The sequence below is a fragment of the Hemitrygon akajei genome, chromosome 32 (genome assembly GCF_048418815.1).
Source record: "Hemitrygon akajei chromosome 32, sHemAka1.3, whole genome shotgun sequence".
In the NCBI taxonomy this organism is placed as follows: domain Eukaryota; kingdom Metazoa; phylum Chordata; class Chondrichthyes; order Myliobatiformes; family Dasyatidae; genus Hemitrygon; species Hemitrygon akajei.
In genome coordinates, this window is record NC_133155.1 from 32,772,039 (window position 1) to 32,792,532 (window position 20,494).

General features: G+C 40.5%; 1 protein-coding gene across 1 annotated transcript in view; it reads right to left on the bottom strand.

The window, feature by feature from the left end:
* The window catches only part of nipal3 (NIPA like domain containing 3), a 59,905-nt gene that overhangs the window by 32,249 nt on the left and 7,162 nt on the right, over positions 1–20,494 (bottom strand). The window contains exons 2-4 of the mRNA XM_073034525.1: positions 12,190–12,258; positions 4,321–4,492; positions 4,011–4,070 (exon numbers count right to left, since the gene is read on the bottom strand). Coding sequence (XP_072890626.1) covers positions 4,011–4,070; positions 4,321–4,492; positions 12,190–12,258 — 301 coding nt within the window. The remainder of the gene's footprint in view (positions 1–4,010; positions 4,071–4,320; positions 4,493–12,189; positions 12,259–20,494) is intronic.

Consider the following 20,494-nt stretch of genomic DNA (forward strand, 5'->3'; position numbering starts at 1 on the left):
CAATTTTCCCTTTCACAGAAGTTACTTACCTATAAAGTAACAGGTGACCATTCAGCCCATCGGATCTGTACTGGCTCCCAGAAGAGCAAACCAATCAGTTGCATTCACTCTTCCTGTTCCTCCGTGGCCTGGCAAATTTTTCTGCTTCACGCGCTCATGAACTTCCCTTTCATTGCTTTACCCACCCCACAGAATAATGTAAAATGGCCAATCAACCTACCAACACACCTTTGGGAGGTGGGAGAAAATCAGAGCGCGAGGTGGGAATCCATGAACTGTTGGAGAATGAGTGAATGCCAGTAAAAACATCAGAGATCACAATTCAACATATATACGCAGAGCTATGAGACAGCAGCACTAACAGCTGTCTGCTTGGCTATACCTTCCTGTTTAAATCTGTTTCTTCTTTGTGTTTTACTTTCTGTCTCCAATTATTGACTTTAATAGTGTTATTACCTTAACAACTTCAACCTGCATCCTGCCATATGTACTCCCTCTGTTCTCTCCACCTCTCCCTTTCCTACCCTTTCCCTCAACTCCTCTTCCCTCCCCATGGATGCTGCCTGGCTTTCTGTATCCTTCCAGCGTTCTCTGTGTTTGCTCTGTATGCAGTACCCAGCATCTGCACTTTTTGTTCCAATATAGAAATCAGGGCAGTAAATTCACTGGAGTAGAATGCTCAGTGCTCAGATTGGCCAGCTCTGCTGCCACCTGCTGCTTAGCCTAAAAAGCAATAATATTTATCTATCTATCAGAGTTTATACAGTACATATGTCCTTATCAACCTTCTGCCAATGTTGTCAATCCAGATATTTCAGTAGACAGAAAGTGGATAGTTGTTGCATGGAAAGTGGTATCTCTGGGAATCTCTGAGTTTGCTGGGGAAGTCGGAGTCCCAATGTCTGCAAGAACAGATCCACTTGAGGCTTGTGGCCTGAAGAGGGCCTATCCTGGGTTAGAGGACTGCCTGTGTGTGGGTGGGAGGGAGGGTAGGTTTAGGAAAGGGGATTTTTTGATGTTGTTATTGTTCAAGGTGGCTGGGGTCCTATTGGAGTCCATGATCTACAGCTGCACTCAAACTGTTCTTTTTCATGGTGGCGGCTTCTCGCTCTCAGAACTCAGCAGGCAGCCTGCATTTCGGGATCCCCTGGATGACGTGCGCCTTAGGGGCGTGGGTGGCCCTGTGGACGACCCAATTCCTCATCGGTGTCGCCGACTGAAGCGTCGCAGGAAATTGTAACATCGAGAGAGCGGTGTATGTGGCAGTCAGTAGAAAGCCCTTGGACTCAGGGGAACTCAAATAAGTGACACTGCAGATTGTAACATTGAAACAGTGAACTGTTGGTCTCCCTCTCATTTGTTGCAAAAGTGATACCTCTCCCTCGTTAGTGAGAGATGTCAAAGTGTTGGAATGGACGGTAGTTCTTGATGGATTTTCGATCGTGGTCTCTGGGGCCTTTGCTATTGGTTGCATAGAAGGTGTTGGGGGGGGGGGTTTATGCTTTTGCTGTTGCTTGTGTGTGGGAGGGGCAGCGGGCTTTGGGGTCCTAATGTCTTCTGTCATTCATTCACTTTTTCTCTCTCTGTCTTGTGGATGCCTGTGGAGAGTAAGAATTTCAGGTTGCATACTGTGTCTATGGCCTCCGTCGGTCGTGGTCGACCATGGGTACTGCGCCTCTGGTAGTCACTGGTTTGTCGAGCGGCGTCAACTGTGGCTATTGAGGCTGATCCTGGAATGGTAGGCTCTGCCACAGTTGCTGCACGTGTAGGGCGTTGTGGTATTATTGTCCACTGTGCTCTCTGCTCCTCAAACTGACTCAGGATCACTCTTTCGCCTTGCTCTAGATGTTGCTGAAGAGTACCTCGCCATTTGTTGTGGTCATCTGCTGTATCCTCCCAGCACTCTGTGTTGATTTTTAAAGCTTTTGTGTCGCGCTTGCAGAGGTCCTAGAAGCGAAGCTGTGGTCTACCAATGTTCCTTTTGCCTGTTGCTAGTTCTCCGTAGAGGATGTCCTTTGGCAGTCTACCATCCTTCACACGACGGACATGGCCCAGCCAGCGCAGTCTGCGTTGTCTTAAAAGCGTGAACATTATGGGAAGTCCAGCGTGGGAGAGGACCTCAGAGTTTGGGACTTTGCCTCTCTGGGTGATGCCAAGGATGTGGCGAAGGCTGCACAGGTTAAAACCTATTGAGTTTCCTCTCCTGTTTGGAGTAGATGGTCCAAGTCTCGCTACCATACAGGAGGGTGCTGATAACGCATGTAATGTACACGGCATACTGTGTACATTCTCTGATATTAGATTGAACCATTCTTGTATTCTACATTGTTTTGCCGAACATTGCGGGCGTGCAACGTTGGCGCCTGAATGCGTAAAAATACTTGCAGGCTACCACCAACATATCCTTGGGTGTGTTGGTTGCTAATGCAAATGACGCACTTCTCTGTATGTTTCGATAAACAAAACCAGATCTTCCACTGTGATAAGAAACTGAAGGAAACAGGAAGGGCTAGAAATTCCTTCAGGTAGTGCAATTTACAAAGGTGTCTAATCCTTCATGTTGGGCTCATGGAGTTTTCTAAATTAATTCTGGGCTCTCAGCAGGTCAGAATCATGCACAAAAGGAAGATTTGCATGCTTTTACATGCCTTTTCCTCTCGGGTTGGGTGAGACTAGAACTGGCGGGGGGTGGGGGGTCACAGGTTTAGGGTGAAAGGTAAAATATTTTAAAGGAAACCTGAGGGGAAATTTCTTAACTCAGAGGGTGCTGTGAGTGTGGAGTGAAATGCCAGTCAAAGTCGTAGATGCAGGTTCAATTGAGATGCTTGGATAGGTACATACACGGATAAAAGGGGTATGGAGGGATATGGTCCAGTTGCAGGTTGATGGGACTAAGCAGAAACCACAAGGTTGGCACAGACAAGATGGGCTGGTGGGCATGCTTCTGTGCTGTATGCTCTATACCAGCCACATGCAGTGACACCCAATGTCATGGCATACACATGTTTTAACACCACCTGCACAAGATTCTGCTGAGCACACATGGCTTGCAAATGCTGTCGGCCATTCAGGCAGAAACCATCCTAACTGATAAGTTAAGGCCAGCCTCCCAACTGAAAGGAACCCAGTCACTACACAATCTCTAGCCTTCACTGGTATGAGACTCTGCATTCCAAATCACATTAAACCTGTTAATCAAATATTGAACCATCAGAAACATTTTATTCTTTCTGGCCACTAGATACGACTTTAAACACCCACTGCCCTGCTCAAAGAAACATAGCCCCAGTCAGGTTCACCACAGTAGCATAGCTGTTAGCATAACACTTTAAAGCACCAGCGATCAATTCCACCATAGTCTGTAAGAAGCTTGTGCATTCTCCCCATGACTTCGTGGGCGTACGGTTGGGCTAAATGAGTTGTGGCATGGTGTGTTGGCAACGGAAGTGTGGTGACATTTGTGGGCTGACTCCAGCACAATCCTCGCTGATTTGAGTTGATGCAAACAAGGCATTCAGTGCATGTCACAAGTAAAGCTAACCTTTTCCTCTTCTGTCCAGCTAATAGCTATAATTATTCACCTCAGCTACAGCAGAAAATCCTTCCTGTTCCTTCACATTCTTCCAAAAGTTAGGTGTCTAACTGATGATAATCTATTGCATTAAGCACAATATTCTGTCTTCTGCACTCATTTCTCTTTCATTATCAATGTCGGCCCAACATTGTGGGCCAAAGGGCCTGTAATGTGCTGTAGCTTTTCTATGTTCCAACTGTTCTGTAAACCTTCCTAATCACTTCACTGGCTCAGTGATACGCATTTAAAAGTCTCTGCTTTTAACTCCCTCTAAAGTTGCACTACTACTGAACAGTATTATAGGATTCCAACTCTGAAAGTGCATTTATTCAGTGGTGAATTTCACCTGCCACTTTTCTACCCACATCCAGGTAACTTGCCAAACAAAGGCACAGGTTCCCAAACACAGAGATAATTTCACCTGATAAAAACTTACGTAAAAATTCCTTGGGTTTCCACTTGTCCCTTAGGAATATGATTCCTATAATTGAGCTGGCTGACAAGATAAAATAAACACATTAGAAAGGTCAGCTTCTATCAACTTGTAAACGTAGCCCCATACCCCGGAATCCTTCACCTAGCTCCCTCCCTCCCCCTCAAGAACCCTCCCTCCTCCAGCACCTCATTCCCTCCAACGGGACCTCGCACTCCCCACACCTCAATGGAGTATTTTCCCTTTCTTCTTTAGACCCCTGATATCACTTGACCACTATACCACTTGCCAAAAGGCATGGAAATGTTCATACCGACAATGGAGACAGCACTGAGGGGTGTGATCAGCGATAGCGGGGCATAAGCATATGCAGTGAAGATTCCTAATTCGCCCAGCAACATGAGTGCCAGTCCAAACCACCATGTTTTCGTCCGAAAGTATGATCGTGGATCTTTGGTGCCTGATAACTTGACGTGACTGTACTTCTGTGATTGGAGACAAATGAATAATCAGAATCAGATTTAATTTCACCAGCATATGTTGGGAAATTAGTTAACTTTATGGCAGCAGTACAATACATGATAAATAAATAGAGAAATAAAACTGAATTACAGCAAGTATATATGTATCTATAAAATAGTAAGTTAAATAAGTAGTACAAAATAACAGATATAAAGAAGTACTGAGGTAGTGTTCACGGGTTTAATGTTCATTTAGAAATCGGATTGTGGAGGGGAAGAAGTTGTTCCTGAATCACTGAGTGTGTGCCTTCAGGTTTCTGCACCTCCTTCCTGACAGTAACAGCGTGAAGAGGGCACGTTCTGGGTGATGGACGCTGTCTTCCTAAGGCACCACTCCTTGAAGCTGTCTTGGATACTATAGAGACTGGTGCCCATGATGGAACTGAGCAACTCTACACGTTTCTGCAACTCATTTCGATGTTGTACAGTAGCCCCCTCCCCCCATACCAGATGGTGGGACAGTGATGCAGCCTGTCAGAATGCTCTCCACTGTACATCTGTAGAAGTTTTCAAGTATTTCAGTTGTTACGGATTCAGCAACAATAAATATATGAGTGAGGCAGGGGTTTTTATAACAAATAAAACGTTTATTAAACACTGAAAAACAAACCCCCAAAAGTAAACAAACCACTCACGTAACCGGAAGTCAGCTGCTGTGCGGCAGCTTAAACAGTTCTTAAAGCAATGAAGCTTAAACAGTTCTTCAAAGCAGTATTGCAAAAGTTCAAAATGCTTACAATCCATTTAAGGGAGAGACTTTTTAAGACGATTTAAATTCTCTTTCACGTCGTGTTGTTGTGGTTCCCAGTCAAACTACTTTTCCCACGAAGAATTTACGAAGATGGAAAATGAAACGGCTTAAAGGCACTGACCTTTCCTTTACAAAACTGTACTCAATCCTTTCTGCTATTTCACAGGGATTAACACGAGCACAGTCAACGAATTCCTTCTGAATGAGGATCAAACAAGGTTGAACCTGTTTCACCGTCGAAATCGACTTTCCTCGATCTTTTAACTCCCGAACTCCGATTTTAACTCTCCACTGATTTTTAACTAGCAGTATTATAAAGAAACTGCCGGCAATGACCTTTTAAACTTTAGGCATTAAATAAAACTCCATCTTTCAACTAAACTGCGTCATAATATTAAATCACGCAGTGGCATGAAGTCAAATTAGCAAATCCAGCCACGAACTGCCCCTCCTCACAGGGAGGGGTCCTCCTTTTATACCCTGTAAAAAAAACCTGTCACATGACCTCTACTGGCAGGAAAATGACGTCACTCCACCATCACAAGACCATTACCTCAAGTCCAGTATAGCTTCAACACCTGTCACGTGACAAGTACACCACTGTCACGTGTCACAGGTACGTAACACAGTTGACAAACCAAATCTCCTCAAACTCTTAATGAACGATAGCTGCTGTCTTGCCTTCTTTATAGCTGCACCAATATGTTGGGACCAGGTTAGGTCCTCAGAGATCTTGACACCCAGGAACTTGAAATTGCTCACTCTCTCCACTTCTGATCCTTCTATGAGGATTGGTTTGTGTTCCCTCATCTTACACTTTATGAAGTCCACAATCAGCTCTTTGGTCTTGATGATTTTGAGTGCAAGGTTGTTGCTGCGACACCACTCCACTAACTGGTATATCTCGCTCCTGTACACCTTTGCATCACCATCTGAATTTCTGCCAACAATTGCATCATCTGAAAATTTATAGATGCTGTTTGAACTATGCCTAGCCACACAGTCATGGGTGTAGAAAGAGTACAGCAGTGGGCTAAGCACACATCCCTGAGGTGCACCAGTGCTGATTGTCAGCGAGGAGATGTTATTATCAATCTGTACAGATTATGGTCTTCTGGTTAGGAAATTGAGGATCCAGTTGCAGAGGGAGGTACAGGGGCCCAGGTTCTGTAGCTTTTCAATCAGGACTGTAGGAATGATGGTGTTAAATGCTGAGCTATGGTCAATAAACCACATCCTGACATAGATATTTGCATTGTCCAGGTGATCCAAGACTGCGTGGAGAGCCGTTGAGATCAGGTCTGCTGTAGACCTAGTGTGGTGTTAGGGAGAACTGCAGTAGGACTAGGTCCTTCCTGAGACTGGTGTTGATTCTAGCCATAACCAACCTCTCAAAGCACTTCATCACCGTAGGTGTGAGTGCTACTGGACAATAGTTGTTGAGGTAGCTCCCACTACTCATCTTGGGCACTGGTACAATTGTTGTCCTTTTGAAGCAGGTGGAAACTTCCGACTGGAGCAATGAGAGATTGAAAATGTCTTTGAATACTCCTATAAGTTGGTTAAAAATGTATAAAAACGTAGCATGGATAGGAGGAGTCAGGTTTAGAGGGAGGACAATGCATATATATTACCACACATGCAGTAGCACAGCAAATCTGGTCTAAAAACTAAACACAAGACATCTACAGATGCTGGAAGTCCAAAGTAAAACACACAAAGTGCTGGAGAAACTCAGCAGGCCAGGCAGCATCGATGGAAAAGAAATCTGATGGTCTCAGCCCAAAATATCAACTGTTTATTCCCCTCCATAGATGCTGCCTGACCTGCTAAGTTTCCCCAACATTTTATGCGTGTTACAGTGAGTTACATGCACACCTGCATCCACAATACATTACAGAGACTCCACAACCCATCTTGTTATACACAGTCCAAGGGCAGTTAACTGCTATTAAGTCCTTTGTATTCCCATCAGATTAATGTCATAAATAACAATGCACAAGTGGATTCGGACCACTGGAAAATGACGCTGGAGGAATAGTAACAGGGGGACAAAGACTTGGCAGACAAACTTAATAAGTACCTTGCATCAGTCTTCAATGTGGAAAACACTAGCACTATGCCAGAAATTCAAAGAGTATCAGGGGGCAGAAGTAGGTGCAGTTGCTATTACCAAGGAAAAGGTGCTTAGGAAGCTGAACAGTCTGAAGACAAATAACTTACCAGATGGGCTACATCCCAGAGTTCTGAAAGAGGTAGCTGAAGTATTAAAAGAGATCTTTCAAGAATCACAATATTATAAAACAGTTATTGAAAATGCAAATATCACTCCACTCTTTAAGAAGGGAGAGAGACTGAAGAAAGGAAATTTATAGGCCAGTTAGCCTGACTTCAGTAATTATGAAGATGTTGGAGTTCACTATTCATAATGAGGGTCTGGGGTACTTGGAGGCACGTATTAAAATAGGCCCAAGTCAGCACGGCTTCCTTAAGGAGAAACTGGCCCTGGCAAATCAGTTGGAATTCTTTGAGGAAACAACAGGCAGGAGAGACAAAGGAGAGGCAGTGGATGATGTTTACTTGGATTTTCAGAAGGTCTTTGACAAGACGCCACACAGGAGGCTGCTTAACAAGAAGATACTAGCAGGAAAGATACTAGCATAGATAGAAAATTGGCTGACTGGCAGGAGGTAAAGAGTGGGAATAAAGGGGGTCTTTTCTGTTTGGGAGCCACAGTGTTCCACAGGAGTCGGTGTTGGGACAACTTCTTTTCACATTATATGTCAATGACTTGGACGATGGAATGTCTTTGTATCCATGTTTGCAGATGATACGAAGATAAGTGAAGGGGCAAGTAGTGTTGCATAAGCAAAGAGTCTGAAAAAGGACTTAGATACAGAGAATGGGTAAAAACGTGGCAATGGAATATAGTGCAAGGAAGTGAATGGTCATGCACTTTGGTAGAAGGAATAAAGGCATAGACTATTTTCTAAACGGGGGAAAAAAATCATAAATCAGAGGTGCAAAGGGACTTGGGTGTTCTTGTGCAGGATTCCCTAAAAGTTAACTTGCAGGTTGAGTCGGTGGTAAGAAAGGGAAATGTAATGACAGCATTCATTCATTTTGAGAGGACTAGAATACAAGAGCAAAGATATGATGTTAAGGCTTTATAAGGCATTGGTCAGAATGCACTTTAAGTACTGTGAGCAACTTTGAGCACCTTATCTAAGAAAATATGTGACGGCATTGAAGGGGGTCCAGAGGAGGTTCACAAGAATAATCCCGGGAATGAAAGGGTTAATCTACAGTATGAGGAGCGTTTGATGTCTCTGTATTCACTGGTGTTTAGAAGTGTGACAGGGGAATCTCATTGAAACCTATGGAATACTGAAAGGCCCAGACAGAGTGGATGTGGAGAGGATGTTTCTCACCATCAAGGACCAGGCAGACCGAGTACAGAAAAGGGGGAATAGCTGTGACCCAGTGTCTGCCAAGGGATCAACTGAGATCTCAGACTTCCCAGAATCAAAGCCAAACTCCTGGGATTGCTGTCAGGGTCACTTTGGCCATTTTCAGCTATTAATGCATTATGCACCAAGATACTACTGTTTCTGTACATGCTTTAAATCATCATATAGATACAAAAGACCACAGATGCTGAAATATGAAACAAAAAAGGAAGTTGCTGAAGGAACTCAGCATTTATGGGTGACATTGCAGGTCAAGACCCTGCGTCTCTTATCAAAATGTCAACTATTTGTTCTTTTTCCCCCCACAGATGCCCTCTGATCCACTGAGATTGCAAGTCTGAGAACCCGGGGACAAAGACTGAGGCTTGGGGGAGCGGCCTGTTTTGTTCGGATCCCGTTGCCGCTGTTTGAGTTGTTCTGCTGAACATTGTGGGTATGCCATGTTGTCAGTGTAATGTGTGGCAACACTTGCGGGCTGCCCCCGGCACATCCTTTGGTGAGCTGGTTGCTAATGTAAACAACACATTTCACTGTGTGTCAATGTACATGTGATGTATAAATTTTAATCTAAATCTGAAGTCGAATCCAGTAGCTCGTTTTTTTTCGATTTTAGCCATCATTATTCAAGTTAATCGTTGTTTCTGCCAAGATATATTACTTGACACTTCTCTGTAACACATCTCATCTATCCACATCTTACCGTGCATAGCTGACCTTTCAAACACCAGTGCCATGTCCGAAAGGCAAGTAGTAGAGATAAAGCAAGAGTCATGATCTTATTGAAAGGCATTGTAGATATGAGGGGCTGAACAGTCAATTCCTGGTTCACAAGTGTTCTCGGACATCAGTGAGAGGTTTCCAAGGGTCAGAAACAATGCCTCAGAGTTCAGTGCATGCATACTCAGGACTGGTGTCAAGATCTTGGATTGTGGAGGGTCTTTAAGTTCAAAGCAAATGTTATTATCAAAGTACATATATATCACCATATACAACCTTGAGATTTAATTTCCTTTGGGCATACTCAACAAATTTAGAGAATTATAACTAGATCATAATCAAAGTCCGCCCAAGAGTGGTGAATCTGTGGAATTCATTGGAACAGACGGCTGTGAAAGCCAAGTCACTGGGTTCAGTGGGTTACTGATTAGTAAGGGCATCCAAGGTTATGGGGAGAAGGGAGAAGAATAGGATTGAGAGGGAAAATAACTCAGCCATAATGGAGTGGCAGAGCAGACTTGATGGGCCAAATGGCCAAATTCTGCTCCAGTGTCACAGGGTTTTATTACCAGAAACAGGGAGTCTAGGCAACCACTGTGACAGTGTCAGGGATCAGCCTTGAAGCTGTGTAATTTTAGGGAGGAGTTCTGGGACCATTGCAGATGGAAGACAAGGTTCGGAAATGTGAGATTGTTTACTCTGGTTGTGGAATGAAAAAGCAGACTGTCATTAATGAGGAGAGAATATAAAATACTGCTTCACAGGATCCAGCATCCTCTTCCACTAATCACAGAATCAGCCTGCAGGTACACCAAGTAATTCAGAAGACGCGTTTTCTCTTTCTCCCCCTTTAATTGCAAATGATATGGAATACAAAAGTGGGGAAGCCTTTCTGTCATTGGACAGGTCTTTGCTGAGACCTCACCTGGGGTAACAGGACAATGCAAAGTTTCAATCTCCTTATTTAAGGAGGAATAAATTTCACTTGGAGACAATGCAAAGGTTCATTAGTTTAATTGCAGTTCTCTCAGAACTGGCTATATTTCATCATCATTGTCATCATCTGCTGTGTCATATTGACATGGGCAATCATGATCTTTCCATGACCCAGACTGTTCTTGGCAAATTTTTCCACAGAAGTGGTTTGCCTTCTTCTGGGCAGTGTCTTTACAAGACGGATGACCCCAGCCGTTATCAATACTCTTCAGAGATTGTCTGCCTGGCCTCGGTGATCGCATAACCAGGATTTGTGATATGCACCAGCTGCTCATATGACCATCCACCACGTGCTCTCACGCAACCTTGATCGGGGGAACAAGCAGGTGCTACACCTTGCCCAAGGGTGACCTGCAGGCTAACAGAGGGCAGGAGTGCCCTCCAGCTCCTTTGATAGACATATCTCCACCCCACCACCCAAGCTATATTTTATTCTTTATATAAATAGTGCAATGTTATTCATTAGATTCCATCCATAACTAACTCTATGGTGTGGGTTATTCAGCTTGATTACTATCATAATGCTTCGTAATTCTAAACATTTGTGTGGCAATTTTCTGGAATGTGACACATTCGCTCGCATTAACATTCTCAACATTCCTCCAAATGAAAGAATTGCTCCAACTGCATGCAACACGTTACAGGCTTGGTGGCACGTGTTGTGAATGCTCCTTCTTTGGTCAATTAACAGCAAACACCAAACCGTACCAGGTGGTAGGTATGGGCTCCCTCACAGCTAACCCTCAACACAGATGCCCCCTAGGGTTGTGTCCTGAGTCCCCTCCTCTACTCCCTTTACACCCACGACTGTGCTGCCACACACAGCTCCGATCTGCCAATCAAATTTGCAGATAACATGACATTAATCGGCCTTATTTCTAGAGGTAATGAAACAGCCTACAGAGGAGGGGTTAACACCCTGACTCAGTGGTGCCAGGATAACAACCTCTCTCTCGACGTCCAAAAAACAAAAGAGCTGATTGTGGATTACAGGAGGAATGTAGGCAGGCTTGCCCCGATCAACATCAATAGGACTGCAGCCGAGAGGGTGAGCAGTTTCAAGTTCCTCGGTATACACATCACCGCAGACCTCACATGGACAGTACACACTGACTGTGTGGAAAAAAGCACAACAGCATCTCGTCCACCTCAGGTGACTGAAGAAGTTCAGCAGGAGCCCCCAAATCCTCAAGAGCTTCTACAGGGTCCCACTGACAGCATCCTGACTGGCTGTATCACTGCCTGGTACGGGATCTGCACCAAACTTGATCACTGGGCACTGCGGAGAGTGGTACGGACAGCCCAACGCATCTGTGGATGTGAACTTCCCTCCACTGAGGACATTTACAGCAGCAGGTGCATAACGAAGGCCTGGATGATCATCGGGGACACCAGTCACCCCAACCATAAACTGTTCCAGCTGCTTCCGTCTGGCTATGGGACAGCTTCTTTCCACAAGCCATTGGACTTATTAATCCACATGTCTACATTGTGATGAAGTCATAACACAAATATGTTTACTCCCTCATGCTATGGAGTGGAGGTAAGAGTTACATAAATTCAAATTAAATTAAGTTCAAATTTTCAGAAAAAAATGATCATGGCAACGACCACAAATATTGCTCTCCTGAACTTCAATGTCATCTAGTTTTACTCTCACTTCTCATTTCAGAATAAGACACTCATTAAAGCCCAAACTTCCTTCCTCCCTCCAGTCCGAAGCTCACCTGTATGTTCAGAGAGATGCTGATGATCAGGTTTCCAAAGATGGCGAGTAGAGTTCCAATAAGATTCTCCTGTTAATAAAACAATCCTCATGTAACAAGTTGCAAGAGAAAACCAGTGCCAACATAAAGCACAATATTTAGAAGTGGTAGCGTAGCGATTAGCTCCAAGCTTTACAAAGCCAGTTGTAAGATTGGGGTTCAGTGCCCCAGTGCTGTCCATAAGGAGATTGCACATTCTCCTCACGATCATGTGGGTTTCCTCCAGGTGCTCTGGTTCCCTCCCACGTTCTGAAAGATGATTGGTTAAGAGTTGGAAAGTTGAGAGTTAATTTAAGTTTAGTAAGCTAATCTTTAAAATCTTTCAAACCAACCACTTTCACTCCACCATTTCTTATCGTACAAACCAGCTCCCCTTCACCATGCGCGCTGACTCTTGACACATTCCATGACTTTGCTCACAAACCTTTGCCATGAACACCTACCACCTTCACTTCACACATCCAGTATGCCATCCACACCATCCAGTGTGTAGCTTCCTTGCAACCCAGCAACATTGCCAACAATCTTAATCTACCCATCCAACATCTCCAATGAGATTACTTGCTCTCCATCTGCCTCTCAGCTTCTGCTCGACCCACCTCAACTCTCTCATCTGACAACTTTCCAATATGTTGGAAAGGGCATAAATGAGGACATTTTGCCCTCAAAATGTCCCTCCAAGTACCCCTGTAACTTTCTCCATCTTTCCCCGTAACCTAATCTATCCTGACCTTCCGCTGAGACCTCTGACCCTTCCCCAGCAGAGGGTAAATAAGTAATCTCACGGCTCAGTGGTTTGATGTGAGAGAAATGGATTTTGATCACACAGATAACAGTAGTGAGAAGAGTTGTTTTGGTGGGACAGACTTCATCTGAAGAGTGCTGGGGCCAATATCCTGACAAACTGCAAAGTGATGGGCAACCAGTGTGTAACAAAAGGTATAAGTAAAAGTATGTGGTAGGAAATAAAAACTAAAAGTTAAACACTTATGACTTTATATGCATTTTTAACAAGAAAGATGAGGTGATGGCACAAGAGGTAACAAATGAGTTTGATCTTACAGCTACTACAGACATAGGACTGGGAACTCAATATTCCAGATTCCAAAAGAGGTGAAAAGGGAAAGGAGATGGAGCAGCATTGTTAAGCAAGGACAATGCTGAGCAGTGGTAAAAATGCAATGGCTAGCAAGGAAACGCTGTTGCAGGAAGACAGCCATCCGTCATCAGGGAACCACACCACCCAGGACATGCTCTCTTCTCGCAGGTGCCATCAGCAAGAAGGTACAGGAGCCTGAAGACTCACATCACCTGGTTCAGGAACAGTTCTTTGCTCTTGAACCAAAGCAGATAACTTCACTTCCCTGTTACTGAAATGTTCCCACAACCTATGGACTCACTTTCTTTTTTTTATTGGTTTTTTTATGCATTTTCTACAACACTACAGATATGAAAAAACCCCAAACCAAAATAAAAAAATTGATACAGTGCAAAAATAAACATACAATAATAATATAATACAAAAAGGATAATTGAGAAAGCACCCAAATTGAAGTCATGTAAAGTTAGTATCCTCCCCAAGCCCCACAACAAAAAAAACTCCAGACCAACTACAACACAATATAGAGAATATAAATCAGGACATTCAAACCCCCAAAACTGTAAATACACTTGAAAACAGAAGATAATAATGCCTACTACCAAAGAAAAAGAGCTGAAAGTAACAGACTGGAAAAAAAAACCTTAATTAAGAGGAAGGTTATGAAAGTACTCAATAAAAGGTCCCCAGACCTTATGAAACTTTATATCCAAATTAAGAATTGAATAATGAATTTTTTCAAGGTCTAAACAGGACATAATATCATTAAGTCATTGAGTATGCGTGGGCGGGGCAACATCTCTCCATCTAAGAAGGATTAAACGTCTAGCCAGGAGAGAAGCAAAAGATAATATTCGACACTTAGTCGAACTCAAACGTATATCTGTCTCACCCTGGACTCACTTTCAAGGACAATTCATCTCATGGTCTCAGTATCAGAATCAGAACCAGGTTTAATATCACTGGCATATGTCATGAATTTGTTATCTTAGTGGCAGCAGTTCAATGCAATACATAATAATATAGAAAAAATAAGTAAATCAATTGAAATATACACATATATATATATATATATACACACACATATATATATATATATATATATATATATATATATATATATATAAAATAGCTAAATTAAAAATAGCGCAACAACAGAAATAAAAAAGTATGAGATATTATTCATGGGTTCAATGTCCATTTAGAAATCTGATGGCAGAGGGAAAGAAACTGTTCCTGAACCGCTGAGTCTGTGCCTTCAGGTTTCTGTATCTCCTTCCTGATGGTAACAGTGAGAGAAGGGCATGTCCTGGGTGGTGGGGATCTTTAGTGATAGACACCAGTTTTCTGAAGCACCGTCTATGATAATGTCTTGGATACCTCAGAGGTTAGTACCCAAGATGGAGCTAGTTAATTTTACAATTTTCTGTGGCTTCTTTTGATCCTATTTATTTTGATCAATATTTATTTATTATTATTATTTCTTTCTTTTTGTATTTGCACAGTTTGTTGTCTCTTGTTCATTGGCTGAATGCCCAAGTTGGTTTTGGCTCTGATCGAAATTCTGTTTTGGTTATTATTCTACTGATTTATCAAGAAAATGATCTCAGGTTGCAGGTGATGACATACATGTACCCTGATAATAAATTTACTTTGAACCAGTTTGGATGGGAATAATGAATAGCAGAGCACACAGCCGGGAAGTCTTTAGACCCTTAAAGTGCAGCCTCTCAACAGGACAGAGTATAAATGGAGAAATATCAAAAGCATGTAAGAAGGGAACTGCAGTTATCGTGGAGAAGTTTAATCTGAATGGACAGATCAAACTGACAAGAGTAATATGGAAGGGAAATGTGTTGAGTGTGTCAGGGATCATATCTTAGAGCAGAATCTAACTGGGAACTGGGTTTGCAGTTTTGGTCCTGTGTAATGAGAAAGGATTAATTACCTAAAGATAAAGTTTTTACAGATTAACTTTATTTGTCACATGTACATTGAAACATACAAACATTACTGAGGAATGAAACTATAGGGTGTTTTGCTTTACTTAAATTCATTCAGATTTTTCCTATCTTTTGATTATTTATACACCTTTCAGTCTTTTACTGTTTTTCAATAGTACACAATACTCTATTTCTTATTGCTGGTTTTTGGTTTTTTCATTATTTTGCCATTTTGTTTTTTTTCCCCTTAAATTAGTCATGTAGGAAGCTATTTAAACCGCTTCCCTTTCTAATTATTTTCTATTTGTTTCTTCAGTCCTTTTCTTTGCACCCGCAAGTATATGTTGTTTTACTTATTGATTTTCCTTATTTGTCTTTCCTTTTTACCGAGACTAATACTGGTATTTTCCCATGGTTTTTTCTCGTAAATAGCGAACTTATTTACTTTAATATTTTCTTTTTGTATATATATATATATTTACAATCGTTTATTCAGCATAGCTATACATATATATTTATTGGAGCCACCGGAGTTTTGGGTTGGGAACGTTAGAATTAGTCTTCAGCCTCCCTTGGCTGATTTCTCTCTTTGGGGGGAGGGAGGGGGGAAATGGGTTCTTCCAGAAAGCTGATTGGAGGTTTTTACTGTTTTATGTATTCGCTATCTACATGTCTGTGATTACCTTTTATACATTACTAAAGGATACTTGATGGATTCTTTTATTAATATACTCAGCTTTAATGTGAAAGGTCTAAATAACCCTGTTAAACGAAACAAGATTTTTTCTTATATCAGGAAACTTAAAACTCGTATAATCTTTCTCCAAGAAACCTATATTCGTAAAGATGATATTTCATGCTTTTTCAAAGGATGTAAGGGTATACATTTTCACTCACCCTCTCAATCTAGATCGAGAGGCATCTCTATCCTGTTTGATCAGAATGTATCCTTTATTCAACATAATGTAATTTCTGATACAAATGGGCGCTTTGTTATTGTTTCGGGTAGTCTTGAGAATAAACTAATCGTATTTGCAAATGTATATGCTCCAAATACAGATGACTCCTTGTTCTTTGAACGCCTTTTCTCTTTTCTCCCTGATTTGAATCGGTATTCCTCAGTGATGGGTGGAGATTTTAATTTTTGGCTTGACCCTATATTAGATCGCTCTTCAAGTAAAACCCCTGTCACTGATAAATCAGTCCTACTTTTTAAATCTTTTCTATTTCAATGTGGTATTCTCGACGTGTGGCATTTTTTACACCCCCAAGAAAAGGAATATTCATATTTCTCTCAGGTTCATCATATCTACTCTCAGATTGACTACTTTTTTATAGATAGAAACTTGCTTCCACTGGTTCAATCCTATGATTATAAGGAGATTGCTTTGTCTGATCATGCACTTGTGTTCCTGGCTTTAAGATTACCTGTTTACTCTGTACCAAATAGAAGTTGGCGTTTTAACTTATTGTTATCTGATAAAAATTTTCTAAAGTTTTTGGAAAGCCATATTACTTTTTTCTTTAAAGAAAATTTTAAAGGAGATACTGCTGGTACTATAGTCTGGGATACTTTTAAAGCATATATTTGTGGAGAAATTATCTCTTACTCTACCTATATAAAGAAAAAAGCTGACAAAGAAAGGTCTGACCTAGCAGCGATATTAAAAGATCTTGATTGAAAGTATGCCCTATCTCCAGATCCAACTATATATAATAAGCGTATTGAAATCCAATCCAAGTATAATCTTCTGCTGACTTACCCAATTGAAAGACAGCTGTTGAGAGATAAAACTCAATTTTACATTCAAGGGGATAGATCAGGTAGTTTATTAGCCAATCGCTTAAAATCTTTTACAGTTAATCCTCAAATCACAGAAAATTTTAAACATAATGGTACTAAGATATCCAACCATTCTGAAATTAACAACGTATTTAAAGACTTTTACCTTAAGTTGTATCAGTCTGACTCTTCTTTAGATGATAGCTATATGAATGCTTTTTTTCAGTAATATCAACATTCCTACATTGTCTGCTGATAGCCTAACACAGTTAGATCAGCCTATTTCCAATGAAGAAGTGGCTGAGGCTATATGTGCTTTACATTCTGGTAAGACCCGAGGACCTGATAGCTTTCCTGGGGAGTTTTTAAAAACTTTCACTACGTTACTTACACATTATTTATCCTCTGATTTATCAGAGTCCTTTAAATCAGGTAAACTCCCTCAATCTTTTTATGAAGCTTTTATTTCTCTTATTCTTAAAAAAAAATAAAAATCCAGCTGAATGTTCTTCATACAGACCGATCTCTTTATTAATGGTGATGCAAAAATCTTATCCAAAATCTTAGCTCAAAGACTTGAAAATATTTTACCATCTATTATATCACATGACCAGACAGGATTTATTAAAAATCGTTACTCACATTTTAATATACGTCGGTTGTTGAATGTGATATATTCACCATCCAAAAAAATATCCTTAGATGCAGAAAAAGCCTTTGATAGGATTGAGTGGAATTATCTTTTTAAGACCTTAGAAAAGTTTACTTTTGGGCCTAATTTTATTCGTTGGGTTAAATTAATTTACTTGTCTCCTACCACTCAGGTTATTACTAACTCTCAAATTTCTAAGCCCTTTAAATTACAGCGGGGAACTAGACAAGGTTGTCCTCTTAGTCCTTTACTTTTTGCTTTAGCTACAGAACCCTTAGCAATAGCATGTCGAGAATCTAAGGACATTTCTGGTATACTAAAGGAAGGTATGACTCATAAAATTTCATTATACGCTGATATTTTACTTTTTATCTCTAACACTGAAACTTCTTTACCTTCGGTTCTTTCTTTAATTTCCCAGTTCAGTTCTTTTTCAGGATATAAACTGAACTTACATAAAAGTGAGCTATTTTCTTTAAATGACCTAATGTCATCAAATGCCAAATTTCCGATCCAAGTTGTTACAAGTCAATTTATATATCTAGGTGCAACAATTACTACAAGAATTTATTTAAAGAAAACTTAAACCCCTTATTGAATTATGTGAAAAAGACGCTTTCTAAATGGTCTCCTCTTTCTTTATCCCTAATTGGCCGAATTAATTCGATTAAAATGAAGATTCTTCCTAAATTTTTATATCTTTTTCAGGCCTTACCTATTTTTATTCCTAAGACCTACTTTGATTCTTTAGATTCAATTTTAACATCTTATATTTGGAATAATAAGCAAGCTCATTTAAGTAAAGTTTACCTACAAAGAAATAAAGAGATGGGTGGATTAGCCCTATCCAATTTTAGGTTTTACTATTGGGTTGCCAATATAAGGAATATTACTTTCTGGTCTTATTATATTTATCGTAAAGATTGCCCATCATGGGTCTCCTTAGAAGTTAATTCTGTAAAAAATTCCTCTATTGTCTCTCTTCTTAGATCATATTCTTCTTTTTCAGCAAATAAAATAACAGATAACATAATTGTTAAGCAAACTTTAAGGATTTGGTCTCAATTTAAGAAATTTTTTGGTTTAGCGAATTTTTCATTATCATCTCCCATTCTCCTTAATTATTTTTTTATCCCTTCCATGACTGACAAAGTCTTTAAGGATTGGGATGAACTAGGTATTAAGTGTTTTTGGGACCTGTTTATCTCAGGATCTCTTGCTTCATTTGACCAATTGTCAACTAAATTTGCATTCCCAAAAACACATTTTTACAGATACCTTCAAATTAGAGATTTCTTACGTTTCCAATTAACTACTTTTCCTATAGGTCCTGATAAAAATTTACTGGACAATCTTTTAAATTTAAAACCTTTTGTTAATGGTTCTATTACCGGTATCTATAACTTGTTGATTGAATCTAGACAAGACTTTCTAGATAAAATAAAAAAAGCTTGGGAGGATGACCTAAATTGTCAGATTTCTGATGATAGATGGAATAAAATTCTTAAACGGGTTAATAAATCATCTTTCTGTGCTCGTCATTCTTGGTTCAAAGAGCTTACATTTCTAAAAAGAAGCTCTCCAGTTTTTATCCGAATGTTTCTCCACTTTGTAATAAATGTAACTCTGCTGATGCCTCTTTAATTCATATGTTTTGGTTTTGCCCTAAAATTGAAAAGTTTTGGCGGGAAGTATTCCATACCTTCTCAACTTTTTAGGGTCCAATTTGACCCAAATCCCCTTACTGCCTTGTTTGGTATTATTGCAAATGAAGATATAACTTTAAATACTTCTAACCTACAGGTTTTAGTTTTTACCTCTCTTTTAGCAAGGAGAGCAAACTTGCTTAAATGGAAGGAGTCTACCCCTCCTACACATCTTCAATGGCTATGTGATATTATGTCTTATTTAAATTTAGAAAAGATCCGCTGCTCAGTCTTAAATTTGAAACAATCTTTTCATGATATCTGGGGACCTTTCCTAAATTACTTTTCCAATTTATAAAGTTTAACAGTGCACAGACTTTCATGTATATTTTTATCTTCTCTTCTTAAGCGAATATGTTTTCTTTTCTAATTTATCCATTATCATCCATCAGCTTTTTTCTTTGGTAGTTGGTAGGGGGTTGACTTTTTTTTAATATAGAAATTTTTTTTATGATGTATGACCTATCTTTAAATTTTTGATTACAGAGTGGTATACCTTTATGTGTTATGCTATAACATAGCATGTCCACAACTTACTAGCCCTAAACGTCTTTGGAATCTAAGAGGAACCCCAATCACCCCTCTGGTCAAGAGGAGAACGTACAAACTCCTTACAGACAGCTGGTGCCACAATAACAACTGTTCTACTTTTCAGGCAATTGATTGATGCTAAGCACATTCAGCTTTTACTTTAATGAGCAGTTTCAGTTTTGTATTAGGTCACTTCCTGTGCAGCCAGGAAGTAGTAAGTATTTGCCAAGTTTTGTTAGGAATTAAAGAAGTTTCTTTCAAAAGCCATCCTGTTGTTTCCACAGCAGAAGCTTCTTCACTGCTTATTCGTTATGTCATGCAATAAATGCAAGGAGCTCAGACTCTATACCGAGTCACGTGTTATTTCCGAATGGAGTTTGGCTGACTGTCTAGTTGATGTTCCACCTCAGTGCGGGCAGTACAATGAGCATTACACTAACCACTATGCTACTGTGTCGCTATAAAGATCTCATAGTTAATAGGTTGTGACCACAGCATGGTAAAATTCCATAAGCAGTTTATATTTGGACTCTGCAAAGTTGAGCGAGTGGG